This window comes from Oncorhynchus tshawytscha, linkage group LG15 (assembly GCF_018296145.1).
Source record: "Oncorhynchus tshawytscha isolate Ot180627B linkage group LG15, Otsh_v2.0, whole genome shotgun sequence".
In the NCBI taxonomy this organism is placed as follows: Eukaryota; Metazoa; Chordata; class Actinopteri; order Salmoniformes; family Salmonidae; genus Oncorhynchus; species Oncorhynchus tshawytscha.
Genome location: NC_056443.1, coordinates 2,705,623 through 2,726,887, shown reverse-complemented (window position 1 = coordinate 2,726,887; position 21,265 = coordinate 2,705,623). Strand labels below are relative to the sequence as shown.

The window sequence follows — 21,265 nt, the reverse complement described above, 5'->3', positions numbered from 1 at the left end:
GTGAGAGGAGGTTGTGTGAAGTGTTCATATCTGTACATTCAGTGCAATATTTTTTTGCCAGGAATCTCAGTGGGCCCCTGGGAAACCTTGTTTTGGGGGACTGCTGTAACTCTGTAAATCAGGGTGTTGTCTAAGTGCTGTGGGGGGTCTGTTCTAATAACAGCTATGGTGTGTCTGTATGGGCATGTTGATGGGTGCTAATTTCGTGTGTGTCATATGTTGCGTGCGTCAGAGTGGCTGTTCTGTGTCTGAGTCACCGTATGTGATTTTGTGTTGAGTGTTTGTGTGTGTGTGTCCGTGCACCATCGTTTCCCGCACACCTACCGAGATCTTCTGCACGGAGCGCATCGGCACAGACTTGACCAGGCGTAGATAGAAGGCAGCAGGGAGGATGAAGATGAGCATGGTGGCTGCAGAGGAGCCTGTCAGAGGGGAAACAGGAAGAAGACCACCATCAGTCATCTAGCTTTTTCTGTCTAAACAAATGTCCTCACTTAGACAGCACTAGCCTCAGGGTGTGCAGGCATTTGAGCCAGCCCAGCACTAACACACCTCACTCAATGAAATACCTCCACATCAAGACATCAATCAGTGTTAGTGCTTGGTGGGAACAAAAGCCTGCACACCCCGTAGCTCTCCAGGAATGGGTTTGGGGACCACTGCTGTGGTTGAGGAGGACTCACCGATGAAGCCGAAAATGTCTCTGATGGTGGGGACGAAGATGACCAGCAGGTTGTTGAACAGGAGGATGAAGGCGGCGATGAGCATGTGACGCACCCAGCTGAACTCCCGTTGGCTGAACAGCATCGTATTGATGGAGGAACGGATCTGGAACACAAACCTCCTTTATAATATCTGATCAACCCCTACATACTGACGATCAGTTGACCCTTAGGATACCACTTGTAAAGTGTTTTTTTAATGTATTGATTAATACAGCACTTTCTCTTTATTTCTCTTACACATACACACACACAAATTCAAGGGCGAGTAGGTAACTATATCATCAGTCATGTCTGCAAACTAGTCTAAGCCCACAGGCCAATTCCCACAGTTGGCTGCTGACTGAAGTGTGTCAACTGCAGCATGTGAGAGTCTAAGTAGGCAGCCAGGCAGAGAGGCAGGGAAGGAGGCCACCAGCTAAGAGGCTGAGAGCTGCACAGCTCAAGGCATTGAGTTAAAGACTTCACTGGGTGAGAGGTCACGGGTATCAGGTGAAAAGCAACTGCTATGGGCCAGCCGGTTGAGGTTGAGGAGGCGGGGCTTAAAGCGCCATTCAAAAGGCAGAGGATTAACTCTGGGAGAGCCTCCTGCAACGGCACCCTGGGATTGCATCAGCCGAGGGCCAGAGAAGGAGGGACTGGATGCAGCAGGATAGGAGTGTTCTGCCCCCAGGCAACGCTTGTCAATTAACAGTTTCCCTTTTTTCCCCTTTATTGAAATCCTCTCATTTGCTTTTTTTCACTAATGATACCTTTCCTACGTAGACATTTAGACAGCAGAAAGACGAGACACTCGGCTGGTTCATGTTTCAGTCTAAATACTTGTTTGGGGAGGGTTGATGGCGCGCTACTCTCTTGAGTTGTGGATCAAGAACCAAAATGGCCAACACTGACACCTTGCTGAAAGAATGTATGAAGGAGTGGCAGAGATTTACACCAAAATTATTTTAAGGCGTGGCAGTAACTCTGCAAGGTAAAATTACCTCCTCCCCACATTGATAATAAACAATCCCCTCTCCCAGCACTCATGGCATAATTGGGCCGGTGAAAACCTGGCGCCTGGGCGTGACATTTCTACCCACCGGCCTCCAAGGCTCTGAACTATTCAGCGCCCAACAACGATCCTGCGCAGGGCCTTTGGAGTGCACCATGCAATATTTGCCTGCATCTCCCTCCCTCCACCCGCTATGACAGCTCCCACTGGGGTGTGATATGTGGCAAAGCGCCACCGCTGCTAAGGTACCTGGGTCTACCAGGCCAGCCAAAAGCTAGCAAAATGGCCCAAAACCAGCGAGCCTCCTGGGCTCAAACCAAGAAAGATTCTGCAACCTTTTCAGCTACAGCTAGATATATGGCATAGTATTACTACGCCTTTGTTTGCCCCTGCTTTTTTCATAGGGTGGAAGACATTAAAAAGGGAAGAGCAAAAAGGTAAATCCAAGATTAAGAGAAACAATCACACCATAAAGTCAGGAATAAGATACAGGTTTTAACTTGAGATGTTTTAAATCCTCAATTGACTGACCATCAGAAATAAAAACCCATTTTAAACCCTTTCCCACCACATCCAACAAGCCTATTCAACCACTATCAAACACAGGTGACAGGGTTCACTTTATAAAGCCAGTCAAATGATCCTGAAAATAGTGTATTACAGCAATAACAAGGGCAGATATATAATTAACTCACTAACTATAAGCTGTTTTTCCATGAAGTCACTGTGAAAAGACAGCATGCATGGCAGGCTACTATTGGTCACAGCCAACTGGGCATTGTGCTTGTGCACCACAGGATTTGCCTTCTCTGACCTGCCCTCTAGGGGAAAACTCAGCAGCAACCTAACAACCCCATCACAAGAATAACATCACTACTAAGCCAATGTAACCAAACACAAACAGAATCACTTCTTATTACAGAGCCATAAGCAGCAGAAAATACCAAGGTTAATAGATAGAAGGTGGTTCCACTGCTTTATTTAGAAAATACGATCAAGAAAAGGTCAACCACCTTGAGATGAGGCCATAGAATATCACAATATAACATCGCACACCAACATTCAAAAACAATATTGTGGGTCAATTAAAATAAAATGACTCATGAAAACAGGAATCGTTACACTTAACACTTTAAGTGACTTCTTAAACATCAAAATGAACAGTTGACTTGAGGTAATTTAAATATGTGTGTTCCTGTTATTGAGGAGCCATGAAACAAAGAGAGCATGGGAACTGGACAAGTCTGCCTACCACATCTAAACACTGTTTCATTAAAACCTGCTGGTTCGTGACCAAGTATCTTTACTGTTGCCTTTAAGTTCTTTACTGTTTGAGCCCACCCTTTCACCTCGCCCCTCCTACACAAGCCCAGCCCTCCTGCTTGTAATAAAGGACATAGTGCTTCAGAGACTAAGCAAACGTTAATCTGGGTGCTGAAGGCTTCTCTGCCAAATGAAGAGCAAAGGACTCTCAAGGGGAGATCTCACATGTCACGTCTCGTGATTCAGAGGGCTGGACACCTGGCAACGTGATGCCAGCATGACTGGTTACTTTCATCTCACCTCTCCTATGTCTCCACAACTATATCCTCAAGCTTGTGCGGTGAACTGAACTCACTGCGCTGAAAATGCTGAGGTGCGCGTGATGCTTTGTTGAAGCCTGAGCAGCAGTCAAGGGGGGAAATCAATGGTTTGATGATGGGTTATCTAGGCCTGGACTAATGTGTTTGGAAAAGATGCCATGCATATGCCCCACAGTTTTTCAGGTGTAACAGACCAGTAGCCAATGGCTACAGAGAACACGGCAGCAGACACATCGACATGATTGCGTCCAAACATGTATTCCACATGCTGTACTTGCTTTATGTTCACATCTCCTCCCTTAGTTCCTGTGCTTGACCACGGCCTGCTCAAGGAGTCTTTCGGCTATGGGAGAGGCTGCACAGACACGCCTGGTGCCCTCTGATTCAGAGGAGTTGGGTTAAATGCGTTAGACACATTTTAGTTGAATGCATTCAGTTGTACAACGGACTAGGTATCCCCCTTTCCCTAATGGATGATGTACACTACATGACCAAAAGTATGTGGACACCCCTTCAAATGAGTGGATTCAACTAATTCAGCCACATCTGTTGCTGATAGGTGTATAAAATCGAGCACACTGCTATGCAATCTCCATAGACAAACATTGGCAGTAGAATGGCCCGTACTGAAGAGCTCAGTGACTTTCAACATGGCACCGAAGGATGCCACCTTTCCAACAAGTCAGTTCGTCAAATGTCTGCCCTGCTAGAGCTGCCCCAGTCAATTGTAAGTGCTGTTATTGTGAAGTGGAAACGTCTAGGAGCAACAACAGCTCAGCCGAGAAGTGGTAGGCCACACAAGCTCACAAAATGGGACCACAGAGTGCTGAAGCATGTAGCGCATTAAAAAAATCTTTCCTCGGTTGCAACACTCACTACCAAGTTCCAAACTGCCTCAGGAAGCAACTTCAGCACAATAACTGTTTGTTGGGAGCTTCATGAAATTGGTTTCCATGGCTGAGCAGCCATGACAAGCCTAAGATCACCATGCACAATGTCAAGCGTCGGCTGGAGTGGTGTAAAGCTCACTGCCATTGGACTTTGGAGCAGTGGAAAGCGTTCTCTGTGATGAACCAGGCTTCATCATCTGTCAGTCCAACGGACGAATCTGGGAAATCTTAACGCTACAGCATACAATGACATTCTAGACGATTCTGTGCTTCCAACTTTGTGCTAGCAGTTTGGGGAAGGCCCTTTCCTGTTTCAGCATGACAATACCCCCGTGCACAAAGCGAAGTTCATACAGAAATGGTTTGTTGAGATCGGTGTAGAAGAACTTGACTGGCCTGCACACAGCCCTGACCTCAACCTCATCAAACACCTTTGGGATGAATTGGAATGCTGACCGCGAGCCAGGCCTGTCACCCAACATCACGAATGCTCTCGTGGCTGAATAGAAGCAAGTCCCCGCAGCAATGTTCCAACATCTAGTGGAGAAGAGTGGAGGCTGTTAGAGCAGCGAAGGGGGGACCAATATATTATTAATGCCCATGATTTTGGAATGAGATGTTCGGTGACTTTTGGTCATGAAGTGTATGTGGCGCAGCTGAGAGTCATGTCGAGACGAAGGGGTTTAGTTCAGTCAGTCGTCCCGATAAGCCCCTCACAGATAGGTAATGCTGGCTACCTGGCAACAGCATGGCGCTAGTTAAAACCTGTTAAAGAACGTGATGATTATGTTGATGAGAGAAATAACTTGTCTTATTGGTCACCATCTCCAAATTGTTCCATCCAAATTGATTTTATTCCGAGTAGGATAGAAGCCTAGACAAGAAATAACTTGTAATGTTTGTAGTAACCATCTGGATACAATCTACTGCTCAATGGGGAGAGTTTGCGCTGCACTTGCCACAGTAAGGAAAGGGTAGCTAGATAGTGTAGCCAATAACAGACCATGGTGACAGCTGAAGCACATTTATTGTAGATTTGACCAAAAATGTACAACTATGGCATTAACATCTAACGTTACATAAAAAAAGATATATACTCAGATAAAAACAAAATGATTTCAACAAGTTTCAAATTCTCGCTGAAGTTTCTAGCCATAAGCATAAACTAGGTAGCTGGGAAGGGCTCATCGGGACTGACTGAACCCAATCCGTTAGCCACTACTCGACTCTTGGTGCGCAAGAAACTTAATTAATTTGGGCACCAGGCGTGTTCCTATAGCCTCCCTTCTGACACTGCATTTTGGTGTCAGCTGCAGTAGTCAGTGAGTGCATTGTCTCTCCCTCCCTCAATCTTTCTCTTTCCCTCCCTCTCTCTAAGGTGGAGGTCACAGTGAGGGTTTTTCCACTGTCTGCTCAGGGCTTATCTCCTGTAAACTTCCACTGGGACTGTGAGATTCACTCGCACATTCCCATGACCAAAGAAGCGTTCACTCCCACAGCGAGAGAGCTGGTGAGTGTGTGTGTTTCTCTCTGTCTGTGTGTGTGTGTGTGTGTGTGTGTGTGTGTGTGTGTGTGAGAGAGAGATAGTGTTTCTGTGGGCGTGTAAGAATGTGGGAGTATCAGTATAGCCTACAGACAAAACGGATACTCCCCCCACCTCTCTTTCCAAGCAGGGCTGACTAGAGCCATGGGGCTGACAGTTCTCCCCTGCCCTCTGCTGGTGGCTCAGTGTAACACCACCACATAGTCCATTAACCCTTCCAGCCTAAAATTGTCTCTCCCATCACATGAACCCATCTCCCAACTCCTGCAAGCTACAGTGACTGTAGGTAAACAGTGGAAATGTGGTGCAGTTGCCCTGTATGGCACTTTGATCACTGGAGAAAAAAACATTCCATAAATCTAATATTACCATCTTCATTAATGTTCCTTGGGTCAACTAAGTCCTTTGAGAGGATCAATTCTAATGGGCACTGCTAAGTGCTAATGCATGGTTCATTGTAGGGAACAAAGGAGGTAGGTCCATGACACCTCTGAGACCCTCAGCCCTTTATGGGCTCCTGTGCCAGGCTAGGGCCAAGACAAATATAGCCCACGGCCATATAGGGGGGTCAGGTACGCCATGCAAGGCCAACACTCATTCAGTGACTCACACACCACACAGGCAGAGAGGCAGGCAGCATGAACAGGAGATTACATAATAACCAGTGGATCAGAAACACAGTATCAGACCTGAACTGACACTACAAACCCAAGGCTAAACTGTACAAACCAAGGCTAAACTGTCGAAACCAAGGCTAAACTGCAGCTTAGACTTGAACAAAATAAGGACAGTAGCAAGTGACTGAACTGCATTTATTTGCAAGGACAGCATCTGGTGACAATGTGCTGCTGAGAGGAGAGGGGGAAATGAGAGGCAGGGGAGTTGTGAACATTACACTGTATTCCTTGGCAGCCAGGCTAAAGAGCTTGTGACGAACAAGACGTCTATTGTACCACTGCTTTTTCACATTGACATTTTAGTCATTTATCAGACACTGTTATCCAGAGAGACTTACAGTAGTGAGTGAATACATTTCCGTGCTTTCACATGCTGAGCCTATTGATGTGTGTCCATCTATGTGTCTCCCAGTAGGAAGGGACTGAATATGTCTGGCATCATGTGGGGAGCAGTGTAGGGGTGTAATTGTTTCAAAGCTGTGTATGAGTGTGTGTATTAATTTGTGTTTATGCTTGTACGTCTAAAGTATGATCGAGACTATGATTGGAGGAGGGACAGAGTGCTCTTGTAAGGAAGCTTAAGACAGACAAACAGAGCTTTGAAAACCTGGGCTGGTTCTCCTTTGGGACCTGGGGAGTTGGATTGACGGGATTGCTGAAAGTCCAATAATGAGTCTGCTAACGTCACAGCAGAACAGTTTGTGCTTCACCAAGTTCAGCAAGAAAACCAGCCGTGTCAACACACCCACTCACTCAGCCAATACAGAAAGAGACCCTCTTGTTGGTATTAAAATAATTAATGAATTTTTATCTCATTTGGATAAAATGACCTAGGTGTTGAGCAGCGTGTGAATGTGTCTGCATAGATTGTATGTGTGAGAATGTGTGCATATGTTTTATGTATGTGTGTCTGTGTGCATGCATGTGTGTGCGAGTCTCTGCTTGTGTGTGTGTGTGTGTGTGTCTGCGTGCGTTTGAGCAGATGCCTCATTGTACTTACAGGGAACAGGACAATGGGGACAGTCAGGGTGACAGCGGTCAGGACAGCCAGACGGACCAGCAGGAGCATGGTGTCAAACTTATACACCTTGGTGAAGGTGTGGAGCAACTCCGCCTCCACGTTTCCTGTGTTTGGGAGAAAGAAAGAATACAAGCTTTATTAAGAGACATACCAATACAAAAGGCCGGAACTGGGTGTGAGAGAGAGATATGGTAAACATACCCTCGTAAAACTGACCATCCTACCGATCCTCGACTTCGGTGATGTCATCTATAAAATAGCCTCCAACACTCTACTCAACAAACTGGATACAGTCTATCACAGTGCCATCCGTTTTGTCACCAAAGCCCCATACACTAACCACCATTGCGACCTGTACGCTCTCGTTGGTTGGCCCTCGCTTCATTCTCGTCGCCAAACCCACTGGCTACAGGTTATCTACAAGTCTCTGCTAGGTAAAGCCCCGCCTCATCTCAGCTCACTGGTCACCATAGCATCACCCACTCGTAGCACGCGCTCCAGCAGGTATATCTCACCGGTCACCCCCAAAACCAATTCCTCCTTTGGTCGTCTTTCCTTCCAGTTCTCTGCTGCCAATGACTGGAACGAACTGCAAAAATCTCTGAAGCTGGAGACTCATATCTCCCTCACTAGCTTTAAGCACCAGCTGTCAGAGCAGCTCACAGATCACTGCACCTGTACATAGCCCATCTGTAAACAGCCCATCTATCTACCTACCTCATCCCCATACAGTATTTATTTATTTATCTTGCTCCTTTGCACCCCAGTATCTCTACTTGCACATTCATCTTCTGCACATCTACCATTCCAGTGTTTAATTGCTATAATGTAATTACTTCGCCACCATGGCCCATGTATTGCCTTAACTCCCTTATCTTACCTCATTTGCACTCACTGTATATAGACTTTTTGTTTTCTTTAGTTCTACTGTATTATTGACTGTTTTGTTTATTCCATGTGTAACTCTGTGTTGTTGTATGTGTCGAATTGCTTTGCTTTATCTTGGCCAGGTTGCAGTTGCAAATGAGAACCTGTTCTCAACTAGCCTACCTGGTTAAATATAGGTGATGGTTATGGTAGCTTACTAGTGTTGAAATACATACTACTGGCTCTAGTGTTGAAATACATACTACTGGCTCTAGTGTTGAAATACATACTACTGGCTGTAGTGTTGAAATACATACTACTGGCTCTAGTGTTGAAATACATACTACTGGCTCTAGTGTTGAAATACATACTACTGGCTGTAGTGTTGAAATACATACTACTGGCTCTAGTGTTGAAATATATACTACTGGCTGTAGTGTTGAAATACATACTACTGGCTCTAGTGTTGAAATATATACTACTGGCTCTAGTGTTGAAATACATACTACTGGCTCTAGTGTTGAAATACATACTACTGGCTCTAGTGTTGAAATACATACTACTGGCTCTAGTGTTGAAATACATACTACTGGCTCTAGTGTTGAAATACATACTACTGGCTGTAGTGTTGAAATACATACTACTGGCTGTAGTGTTGAAATACATACTACTGGCTGTAGTGTTGAAATACATACTACTGGCTGTAGTGTTGAAATACATACTACTGGCTCTATTGTTGAAATACATACTACTGGCTCTATTGTTGAAATACATACTACTGGCTCTAGTGTTGAAATACATACTACTGGCTCTATTGTTGAAATACATACTACTGGCTCTATTGTTGAAATACATACTACTGGCTGTAGTGTTGAAATATATACTACTGGCTCTATTGTTGAAATACATACTACTGGCTCTAGTGTTGAAATACATACTACTGGCTCTATTGTTGAAATACATACTACTGGCTGTAGTGTTGAAATATATACTACTGGCTCTAGTGTTGAAATACATACTACTGGCTCTATTGTTGAAATACATACTACTGGCTCTATTGTTGAAATACATACTACTGGCTCTAGTGTTGAAATACATACTACTGGCTCTAGTGTTGAAATATATACTACTGGCTGTAGTGTTGAAATACATACTACTGGCTCTAGTGTTGAAATATATACTACTGGCTGTAGTGTTGCTGGCTCTAGTGTTGAAATACTGGCTCTAGTGTTGAAATATATACTACTGGCTCTAGTGTTGAAATACATACTACTGGCTCTAGTGTTGAAATATATACTACTGGCTCTAGTGTTGAAATATATACTACTGGCTCTAGTGTTGAAATACATACTACTGGCTCTATTGTTGAAATACATACTACTGGCTCTAGTGTTGAAATACATACTACTGGCTCTAGTGTTGAAATACATACTACTTGCTCTAGTGTTGAAATACATACTACTGGCTCTAGTGTTGAAATACATACTACTGGCTCTAGTGTTGAAATACATACTACTGGCTCTAGTGTTGAAATACATACTACTGGCTGTAGTGTTGAAATACATACTACTGGCTGTAGTGTTGAAATACATACTACTGGCTCTAGTGTTGAAATACATACTACTGGCTCTAGTGTTGAAATACATACTACTGGCTGTAGTGTTGAAATACATACTACTGGCTGTAGTGTTGAAATACATACTACTGGCTCTAGTGTTGAAATACATACTACTGGCTCTAGTGTTGAAATACATACTACTGGCTCTAGTGTTGAAATACATACTACTGGCTCTAGTGTTGAAATACATACTACTGGCTCTTTTTCAAACATTTCACTCATAAAATGAACATATAACGGCAATAAAAGCAGAAACAAAGTAATTCAATTGCTGCAAATGTATCTTATTGTGTGTGTGTATCTTACCATAGAAAGTGAGGTAGCCGAACAGCGCTGAGAACATGTACATGACCAGCATGGCAAGAATAGACAGGTTGGACACATTCTGCATCTTTCTCCGGGAGCGACTGGGGAAGACGCAAGTTGAGATGTGAGTTGTATATGGAGAAAATGTACCGCAGCAATTTATATGAGCGTCTATGCAAACGTGTCTTTTGTAATTCACTTGGATGCACTTACTCTTTGAGTTCACTGTAGATGGGTAGAATTTCAGGGTGGCACACAAAGGAGAAGGCCAGGATGGGAACAGTGTAAGCAGTCTGCAATGACAGGAGAAGAGATCGTGGAATGAAACACAGGCCCAGATACACACTCACAGCAGCTATGTACGTAATAATTGGGATCCTCTAAACCTTGATTAATCCCATTTCTGGGACTGTTTATCAGAGGATATTGTTTCCAAAACACAGAATTATGACATGAAGCATTCCGACTCATCACATATACACACACACACGTACACACTCACACCCCACCCACATACCTCCACCCCCCCACCCACATACAGTAGCTCCACACCTCACCTGAGAGTTGAACACAAAATACTTGGGCGTGCACATCTCCTCCACGTCGTCGGGGTGTGGTTCGAAGCGGACCCCTGAGGTGTGGTGGTCGTCCAGGTAGGAGGCGGGGGACATGTCAGCTCTGGAGAAGTCCATGAGGACGGTGCCGTTGTGCAGGGCGTGGGGCCCCAGGGCTGTTCCATTCATACTGTGGTTGGTATGGTACATGAAGGGCATCGGGCAGGGGAGGTTGTACTTCTTATAGATCAGCTGAGAGGTATAGAGGGGACAGAGGGGTGAGATGGGGACAGATGGGAAAATAGGGGGGAGAGGAGTCAGATGGGGACAGAGGAGTGAGATGGGGATGATTAGCAAACATAGAAATGCATTATATTACATAGGCAGTAATCCATTATATTGCAGAGCAATGAGTTCCTTCCATCCTGTAATCTTTCATTCTGTCTTCAAAGAAACAGACGCTGAACGCTAAACTATGTACTTTCAGGGTTACTAACTACATAGGATGTCTCTCTGATAGCTACTATGGTATAAACCCTGTGTAAAGCGGAGTGTGACCGCAAGCACAGTTCTATTTCATTAATGATGATACAGACTGTATCAGTGCTTAATATGATACACCACTAGAGAGCAAGTGGGCCAAAGTGGAGTTTAAGATATCAAAAGAAGGCTATTGATAAACTCATCTCTAATCTCATGTACGGTAACTAACCAGCTGAAAGCCACACCAGGCATACTCTAAATGTTACTAAGAACTACCATGGCATGCAAATCGCCCACATTGCCTGTGAGAGCAAAGCCAGCATTGGCATAATACCCTACAAAAGGTCAGGATGACATTTAAGGAGGAGAAAGTAGGCATGATCAAGACGCTGTGTGGCAAGAATACAAAAGCAATGTAGGACAAAATGTACTATTTTGGCAACAAGTATGTTCTGTCTGCATTGAAACATGACTGGACAGAAAAAGAATGTCAGAGTTTATAAAAAGCAGGAGTTGTTGCCATATTGACAGAAGGTGAAATGTAGCCGTCTTATCTCACATCTGATGGTACTTTATATAATATCAACACCATCATCCATCATTGTTCAGTCATTCAGGGGGCTAAAAATGCTAAACTACCGGAGCAAGCGGAGGCAGGTTAACTTCTTTGGGGTAGGGGCCAGTATTGGGTAGCTTGGATGAAAAACGTGCCCAAATTAAGCTGCCTGCTACTCAGCCGTAAAAGCTAGAATATGCATATAATTAGTAACTTTGAATGGAAAACACTCTGAAGTTTCTAAAACTGTTTGAATGATGTCTGTGAGAATAATAGAACTCATATGGCAAGCAAAAACCTGAGAAAAACTCCAACCAGGAAGTGGGAAATGTGAGGTTTGTAGTTTTTCAACTCAGCCCCCATTGAAGATACAGGGTGATATTAGTTATGTTTCACTTCCCAAGGCTTCCACTAGATGTCAACAGTATTTAGAACCTGTTGAGGATTCTACTCTAAAGGAGGGGCTCATAAGGGCTCTTTGAGTGAGTGGTCTGGCAGAGTGCCACAGCCTCGGTCTGGCACGCTCATGTGAAAGGTGATGGTGAAGTTTTATGTTAAAAACATCCTAAAGATTGATTCCATACTTAGGTTGGCATGTTTCTACGGGCTGTAACGGAACTTTTTGAACTTTTCGTCCGACGTTCGGCGCGACCTGAATGCGCTTTTGGATTTGTTTACCAAACGCCCTAACAAAAGAAGATATTTGGACATAACTGATGGACATTATCGAACAAATCAAACATTTAGGGTAGAACTGGGACTCATGGGAGTGCATTCTGATGAAGATTATCAAAGGTAAGTGAATATTTAAAATGCAATTTCTGAGTAATGTTGATTACCCAATATGGCAGGTATCTTTTTGGCTGCTTTGTTGTCTAAAAGCTGTACTCAGATTATTGCATGGTGTGCTTTCTCCGTAAAGTAAAAAAAAATCTGCCACAGCGGTTGCATTAAGGAGAAGTTTATCTAAAGTTCCATGTATAATAGTCGTATCTTTATCAATGTTTATTATGAGTATTTCTGTAAATTGATGTGGCTCCGCATGTTTTAGAACTACTGAACGTAACGCGCCAATGTAAACTCAGATTGTTTAATATAAATATGAACTTTACCAAACAAAACATACATGTATTGTGTAACATGAAGTCCTTTGAGTGTCATCTGATGAAGATCATCAAAGGTTAGTGATTAATTTGATCTCTATTTCTGCTTTTTGTGACTCCTCTCTTTGGCTGGAAAAAAATGGCTGTGTTTTTCTGTGGCTTGGTGGTGACCTAGACAGGTTAAACTTACCACTCCCAGGAAAAACACCATACAGGATAGGGAGAATCCACTGGTGTAGCCAAGGTAGCCTAGAGACAAGAGAGAGAATTAGAGAGAAACTCATGTACTATCACGCAAACACTCACACACATTATGTAAACAAAGTATACAAAGACTAAATCTGAAACAACAGCAACACACACATACCCACACCACTTACCCAGGTTTTTGAGTATGCAGAGAGGCAGGATGATACCGATGGACACAAACACAACCAGGTAGTTTCCGTTCATGTACCATTCACTGTAAACAACGCAGAGAACAGGTCTCACACACAGAGCATCAATCCATCCATCTATCTATCGATACACCAACCAAACTGTGTAGTGTGTTGAGCCACCTGTGTCAAATTAACTACAAATAAACTGATTTTATGAAATAGTTAACCAATGACAGACAGACAGACACCTACCCAGAGCTCTGCTCCAGTCCCATGAAGGCACGGATTACTTCTGGCAGCTCATACTTTACAATGAAGAGGTAGCTGGACATGGCTGTGTGCAAACAAACACAAATGTACATTTCGATATAGAATCATAACACTACAATGAATGCAACATTAGCTGTTCACTTACCACCAATATTTTGAAGGGTTATCGATCCAAACGCAGCCATTTTCCCCGGCCAGCCAAAAGCTCGCTCTCCCAACTTTTCATAGATGAGAGAGCCTGTTAGAACAATGACAATGTGCTGATGAGTGATATTCAAAGACACAAAGGGAAAAAAGCAGAAAGGCGAGGACAGACAGATAGATAGATGCTGATGAAAGACAGACATTTCCATTAATAAAGAAATTATACATACCTCCTTCTTTTGCAGTCATTAGCAGCAAGTGAACGGAGTACAACGACAAGATGGCCACACCCAAGAGAAGGACTCTACGTTGGGATAGAAACCAGTCAGACATTAGCATTGGGCTATACCATACGGAAATGTTACGCAAATCACGATGAACAACACTTGGAGGGGAATCAACTGGGTTACAAAACACCCTACATAATAACTTTCACCAGTTTCCCCCCCTAGTCACTCTCACTCTGTTTTCCCCATTATCTATTTAGGGAGGTAAACTTAGCGTTAGAACTGCAGTCATATTTCACTTGAGGGGGGGGGGGTCCGGATGCTTTCTCGGGCATTCATCTACCGCCTATTTGAGAAGACCATGTTCCAATGCCTAAAGCACATGTCAAAGACACCATCATGCCATGTCAATATACAGTGCCTTGCGAAAGTATTCGGCCCCCTTGAACTTTGCGACCTTTTGCCACATTTCAGGCTTCAAACATAAAGATATAAAACCGTATTTTTTTGTGAAGAATCAACAACAAGTGGGACACAATCATGAAGTGGAACGACATTTATTGGATATTTCAAACTTTTTTAACAAATCAAAAACTGAAAAATTGGGCGTGCAAAATTATTCAGCCCCCTTAAGATAATACTTTGTAGCGCCACCTTTTGCTGCGATTACAGCTGTAAGTCGCTTGGGGTATGTCTCTATCAGTTTTGCACATCGAGAGACTGACATTTTTTCCCATTCCTCCTTGCAAAACAGCTCGAGCTCAGTGAGGTTGGATGGAGAGCATTTGTGAACAGCAGTTTTCAGTTCTTTCCACAGATTCTCGATTGGATTCAGGTCTGGACTTTGACTTGGCCATTCTAACACCTGGATATGTTTATTTTTGAACCATTCCATTGTAGATTTTGCTTTATGTTTTGGATCATTGTCTTGTTGGAAGACAAATCTCCGTCCCAGTCTCAGGTCTTTTGCAGACTCCATCAGGTTTTCTTCCAGAATGGTCCTGTATTTGGCTCCATCCATCTTCCCATCAATTTTAACCATCTTCCCTGTCCCTGCTGAAGAAAAGCAGGCCCAAACCATGATGCTGCCACCACCATGTTTGGCAGTGGGGATGGTGTGGTCAGGGTGATGAGCTGTGTTGCTTTTACGCCAAACATAACGTTTTGCATTGTTGCCAAAAAGTTCAATTTTGGTTTCATCTGACCAGAGCACCTTCTTCCACATGTTTGGTGTGTCTCCCAGGTGGCTTGTGGCAAACTTTAAACAACACTTTTTATGGATATCTTTAAGAAATGGCTTTCTTCTTGCCACTCTTCCATAAAGGCCAGATTTGTGCAATATACGACTGATTGTTGTCCTATGGACAGAGTCTCCCACCTCAGCTGTAGATCTCTGCAGTTCATCCAGAGTGATCATGGGCCTCTTGGCTGCATCTCTGATCAGTCTTCTCCTTGTATGAGCTGAAAGTTTAGAGGGACGGCCAGGTCTAGGTAGATTTGCAGTGGTCTGATACTCCTTCCATTTCAATATTATCGCTTGCACAGTGCTCCTTGGGATGTTTAAAGCTTGGGAAATCTTTTTGTATCCAAATCCGGCTTTAAACTTCTTCACAACAGTATCTCGGACCTGCCTGGTGTGTTCCTTGTTCTTCATGATGCTCTCTGCGCTTTTAACGGACCTCTGAGACTATCACAGTGCAGGTGCATTTATACAGAGACTTGATTACACACAGGTGGATTGTATTTGTCATCATTAGTCATTTAGGTCAACATTGGATCATTCAGAGATCCTCACTGAACTTCTGGAGAGTTTGCTGCACTGAAAGTAAAGGGGCTGAATAATTTTGCACGCCCAATTTTTCAGTTTTTGATTTGTTAAAAAAGTTTGAAATATCCAATAAATGTCGTTCCACTTCATGATTGTGTCCCACTTGTTGTTGATTCTTCACAAAAAAATACAGTTTTATATCTTTATGTTTGAAGCCTGAAATGTGGCAAAAGGTCGCAAAGTTCAAGGGGGCCGAATACTTTCGCAAAGGCACTGTATGTGCCAGCTCAGACAAAATAGTGGTAGACCAATGCGTGTCAGTGCTTAGAGACCAGACTAAACTCTGAGCTATTATATAAGTCAATAAAGTAACTTTAGAGTTATTCCGGCAGGGGATGTATGGGTTTCCTGCATCGGCTGAACATGATCAGCCTTAAATTCTTACACTTAAAGAGTTCACAAGGGGCCTTTAACCCAATCATCCATCCAGGCTCCAATGGGCTCCAATGTATTAAATAAATATTGAATGACTGTATCAAATGGGTGTTATGTGATACCATCTTCCAGAATGTCAGGGAAGACCAGAATAGATGGTGAGGAAGTAAGATGTCGCAACTGACATGGAGGACTGACGTTTGGGGACTCCCTGTAAACTCCTTAGGACCGGAAACAAACCGGCTGCGCCACTATAATAATCAAGTGGGTTCCTAATCTATTTTCTTGTCTCCTGTCCTTCAATCACTTTCAGGGATATGCCGAAAATGACAATGTTTTGCTTAGTGAAAGTACTCAGTCACAAAATCATTTATTGGTAAAGCCCAGCTATACACAGTGGAAACAGAACTGAAATAAAGCATCATCATCCTGTTTTGGACATTTGAGAAACCTGGTTATAGGGTTTGATTGAACAGGCTGTTATGGACCGTCAACACAATCCGGGGAAGCTGGGAATGGATGGGGGGATGGAGTTCAGAGGCGGGGCTGTAACATGGTTGTTCACGCCACCTTTGCATGCATGCTGGGGATGGCATGTCACAAGAAGGTCCCGACTTCGAGCCAAAGTCAGTGTCTGTCTATTCCCAAATACATACCCCACCACTCACCCTGTTGTCAAACCCCACTTGCTATACCAAGGACTCTGAAGTTATTTCAGTCCTATCAGTAACACTATACGATGCAGACAGATTTATTTACTTTATTAGCTGGTGCTTTAATCACTTGACTGTTGCAGAAACCAAACATTGACCCCGTTCCACATTGTCTCTATGGCAGAAGTTAACACACACTTACACAAAAAGCACAATGCCAGTGTTGGCCATGGCATAGGAGAGACCCAGGATGCCGCTGCCCATGATCGCATTACTCAGGTTGAAGACCGACATACCAAAGGAGGTATGTCCTGGGTGCTGAGAGAGAGAAAGGTAGAGAGAGAGGGTAAGAGAGAGATTACCATGACTTCAACTGATCGTAAACAAGAACATTTCTCACGCGCACACACACACACACACGCACACACACACACGTGCATGCACCACCCGTCACAGACACGTAACTACCAGTTCCTACGAAAGGGTTCCTCGGAATGAAGGTTTGAATAAAAGCAGACAGCTTTTGAGGAAATGGTCAAGGTTGTTGTTAAGAGATAGTGTCCATGAGCAAGAGCAAACATGCATGTGTTGTCATCGATAGTTCATCATCAGTCTTCTTACGTATTCTTCTTGATACTCCTCGTACTTCTTCTTCTTCATAATCCCATTAGTGAGAAACTTGTGGCTCTCTGCATCTCCATCCTCATCCAGGAAGTGACTGCAGATGTACAATCATTGAATCAATCTCTAGTTTAAAATACTTCTTTATGACTAGTTTATGACAGTCGTGTTAGGACCTCATGAGAGGTTACAGGGTCAGTTAGGCTAGTTCCAGCTTCTATTTCTTTTCTTTTTTTGGTTGATGGATGAAATGAGATTACAGTGAAGCTATGAGCCGAGAGATTCTCCTAACCAGTGTATTGAATAGCATTGTGTACATTAGACAATGATCGGTAGGAGACAAGAAATGTATGTTAAAGAACAATTTCTGTACAGTTTGGCAAAGAACACATTCTTGTTGCCACAACTAAGGCAATGCGCTTTATTTCCAGTTTTGTTCTGTAGAAAGACTCAGATAAAATAATTGATACAGTATTGAACCACACCTGTTGATGGTGGCCTTCTCTGAGTCGATGGGCTCTGTGAAGCGGTCGTCCAAACTGTCTGTGCTGTCATCGTCTGCCTCCGTGCAGACTTTCTTCAGCTCCATGCGGTCCATGGTTACGGCTATAGTGGTGCGGGGCTGGGGAAGGGGTCACGGTCCAAAGCAGAGCAGTTGTACTCGGTAGGTTGGCGTGCTTTAGCTCAGCCTTACACTATAGGGCAAATACCTGCAGATAAGGGCAAAGGGAGAAATAGTAAAAGTTCTAAGAATATTCAGAGAGCTGCTGAGGTGGCGGGAAGCCCTTGTAACCAGCAAACATACAACCAATCATTCAATGTTGTCTAAACGTTGACTAAAAGTTCTGGGCCTCAACTAGCCATAATTTCTTTGTAATTACACGTTGACTAGCCCTCAATAAAGTGACAATATCCCTAATAAGATACAAAGTAGTACATGTCCAGTCAAAAAGGCCATGGCCACAAGTTCTCTGATTTGACTGTCTAATCTGTCAACAATGAGCTAGTTACTGTTAATGTTATGAAGATACATTCAATGAGTCTTATCTGACTGGCCAGAACTCTAGGGCCTTGACAAAACACTTCATGTGTTAGAAAAGGTGTCGTTCTACACACACCCTTCTGTGTCGCATTCCCCTGAACCCGCAGCAGCATTTTATCTCCCCATTCGATACATGCTTTAACTATGGCGTCTTTCAAAATCACTGTTCCTGTCACGCGTTGGAATCTTGACGTTCCGTGCTGACTGGTTTTGGATACCTTTTGTACTCTGCTATACACTGAGAGTTAACGAAATGGCCTCTAACTGTATTAAGTTCAAAAGGATTTTGTAGTCGACGTAGATAAGTCATTGTAGTATTTTTTGCTTGACAGACTGTAAAATCCCATATCAATTGTGACCTCAATTTTACATATCTATTTTTAGAGATTAGCACACATTATTTCCCCTAAAATAACCTCTAAGTAACCCTTTCAGACACAAGTCCATGTTCTATTGCTGCTGTGCAGTTTCCTTTATGATACTATAACCTTAAAGCAAGTCTCAACCTTATGTCAAAAACACGCCTGAACCCTAAATTCAGGTCAAAGAGGTCGGCTAATGAGGCCTTGAGGCAGGCAAGTTTCCGACCAAATGTTCCTAACCTCTGGGAGAGCATGCTACAAAGGCCTGTCTGTATTGCTGTCCACGGTAAACCCAATTCAATTGAACGCACCGAGTGCACTGAAGTAGTGGGCCAGCAGGAGGCATGTGTTCATATTTCCATTCTATTGAACATTTGATTGCTGCTATTACGTAACAACAAGATGAGGCACTGGGCAGCGCACACAGAGTTCTGCTAAATGATTTTAACAGCCAATTACCCACAGTGCTGTTCTTCCCATACAAAGGCTTCTTTGATAGGAATGGGTAAAAACAGACGAGCAGCCAGGTTCCCAAAAGTGGCACCCTGCTCCCTCCCCTGTCCTACCGACCAACTCTCCAGGAAAAACACAACGGTGAAACACATCTAAACCTTAGTAACACACATGGATGTCCAATGTTGTGACAAAGCCATAAACAAACAGCTCTGGAACATAACCTCATCCACCAATCCAAGTCCATGAATTAACATTTCAGCGCTGCCATCAAAAAACAAGGATTGTAAAAACTCTTCGAAAGGAAGTTTTAGTGCTAGAAAATACATTTCAGTCACATGCTATTTCAACTCTGGCTATTTAAACTCTTGCCCCAGCCATTGAAAGGCGTTGATGAAACTGGGCCAAGTATAAAATCCATCATCCTCACATGATCGTCAAAGCGCGCCACGTTTACAGTCAATAAGCCATTACGTAAGTGAGCCTATGCACAGTAGGTCCTCCATGTTGTACCCAGTCAGGACAGAGATCCATGGCCTTCAGGACTGAAACAGGTCATGTAAGGAGTTCCATGTTTCCCTTTAACTCCATGCTGTGAGAAGTCATAGACAGACTGAACCTGTATCTTAACACACACCTCTTTTGTTGTGACTGCTGTCACCTACCCTGTATGGAAACGCATAGCCAAGCAAATCATTAGCAGTTTGCGAAGCATTTTTCTACATACTTAGTTTTGCCTGGCTTGTCTACTCTACACAGTTCTGGTTTGATCGCATTCTAGTTCCTGCTGTGCCTGGACCAGCTGCGTTCCTGGAACTGCTGTGTGTCCTAATACATTTCCCATGTCTCCTCTAGATAGACAGATTGACTGGTAGGCCTATATCTTCGTATTGGTAGATATTTGTATATTTGATCAAAAGTGTGCATTGCATACAAATACAATCAATCAATCATTGTCCCAACTGTACACCTCCCCAGTGTGCTACCCTCGAGGAAATAAGAAGAAACCTGCACAACCAGACTTCACCCCTCCATCCATGCAACTAAGCACTCCACTGCTCCCTGTGCGTATACCTTGTGTTATGCTATGACTAAGCTACGTATAGCCATGGACCCAGCCCCAGCAAAATCCTTGAACCTTTGCCTTTCATGCACATCTGAAATGTATGCTTTACCCACTGTAGTTAAAACCACTGGTACTTTTGCATATGATTGTTTGAAACGCGTTTTATATTGAATAACAACAACTGAGTGAATGTGATTTAAAGTTGTCACAGTGTGTTTGTCAATGTGTATGTGTGTGCATTTGCTGTTTGATAAAACCAATGTGATAAATGCATGCAAGTAGAGACGTAGGATTTTAATTTGAGCCTAGTTTTTGTTACAGCAGGAAAATAATCCTGCAGCAACAGGGAATGTGAATTATTACGTGGATTATAATTCATGGACATTTTGTGTAAGGGTTGATACATTTTTCGGCAAGTTAAGGGCAAGTTAAGTCGGACATTTTAAAGTGAAAATCACAAACTTTAGAAGCCTTTTCAAAACCTCACAAGTTTGCATGTCCTGCTGTTAAGGAAGATTCCTGCAACAACAGGATGATCAAATTAAGATACTGTATGCCAAATCGTTTATTGCATTATCAAACACAATATTTGATAACAAGCCTTGTACATTGTGCAAATAAAGAACCTTCTTGAAAATGACTAACAGTAGTGTGCTTGCATACAACAAGGCTACAACACTTTTAATAGAAAAGTCAGCACTGTGACACAACAAACACTGATCAAAACTTGAGATTCTTCTTATCCAATTTGCCAACAGCGTGACATCAATCAACTGAATGGGAAAAACATGAACTTCATTAGTTTTATATATCCAGAAGTAGCAGAAAAGGAGTCTGTGCAACTTACATAACACTCAACTCCAAGTTTAAGGACACAATAAAAGTACAGTACCAGAGGATCCCATTCTTACTGGAGGTACACAATAC

The 21,265-nt window shown here is 43.2% G+C and overlaps 1 protein-coding gene across 5 annotated transcripts in view; it reads right to left on the bottom strand.

Moving 5' to 3' along the window:
* LOC112264559 (sodium-coupled neutral amino acid transporter 4-like) overlaps nt 1-21,265 on the bottom strand; it is a 35,724-nt gene that overhangs the window by 3,847 nt on the left and 10,612 nt on the right. For 4 of the 5 annotated variants that reach the window (XM_024441232.2, XM_024441234.2, XM_024441236.2 and 1 more), the window contains exons 2-15: nt 17,901-18,125; nt 17,416-17,512; nt 16,997-17,112; nt 13,942-14,015; nt 13,713-13,805; nt 13,550-13,631; nt 13,298-13,380; nt 13,108-13,166; nt 10,779-11,027; nt 10,435-10,514; nt 10,222-10,322; nt 7,410-7,534; nt 684-828; nt 325-422 (exon numbers count right to left, since the gene is read on the bottom strand). In XM_024441232.2, the coding sequence (XP_024297000.1) occupies nt 325-422; nt 684-828; nt 7,410-7,534; nt 10,222-10,322; nt 10,435-10,514; nt 10,779-11,027; nt 13,108-13,166; nt 13,298-13,380; nt 13,550-13,631; nt 13,713-13,805; nt 13,942-14,015; nt 16,997-17,112; nt 17,416-17,512; nt 17,901-18,013 (1,515 nt within the window). In that variant the 5' untranslated portion in view covers nt 18,014-18,125. Of the gene's footprint in view, nt 1-324; nt 423-683; nt 829-7,409; nt 7,535-10,221; nt 10,323-10,434; nt 10,515-10,778; nt 11,028-13,107; nt 13,167-13,297; nt 13,381-13,549; nt 13,632-13,712; nt 13,806-13,941; nt 14,016-16,996; nt 17,113-17,415; nt 17,513-17,900; nt 18,126-21,265 lie in introns of those variants that run through there. The other variant, XM_024441237.2, reaches the window with a different exon arrangement.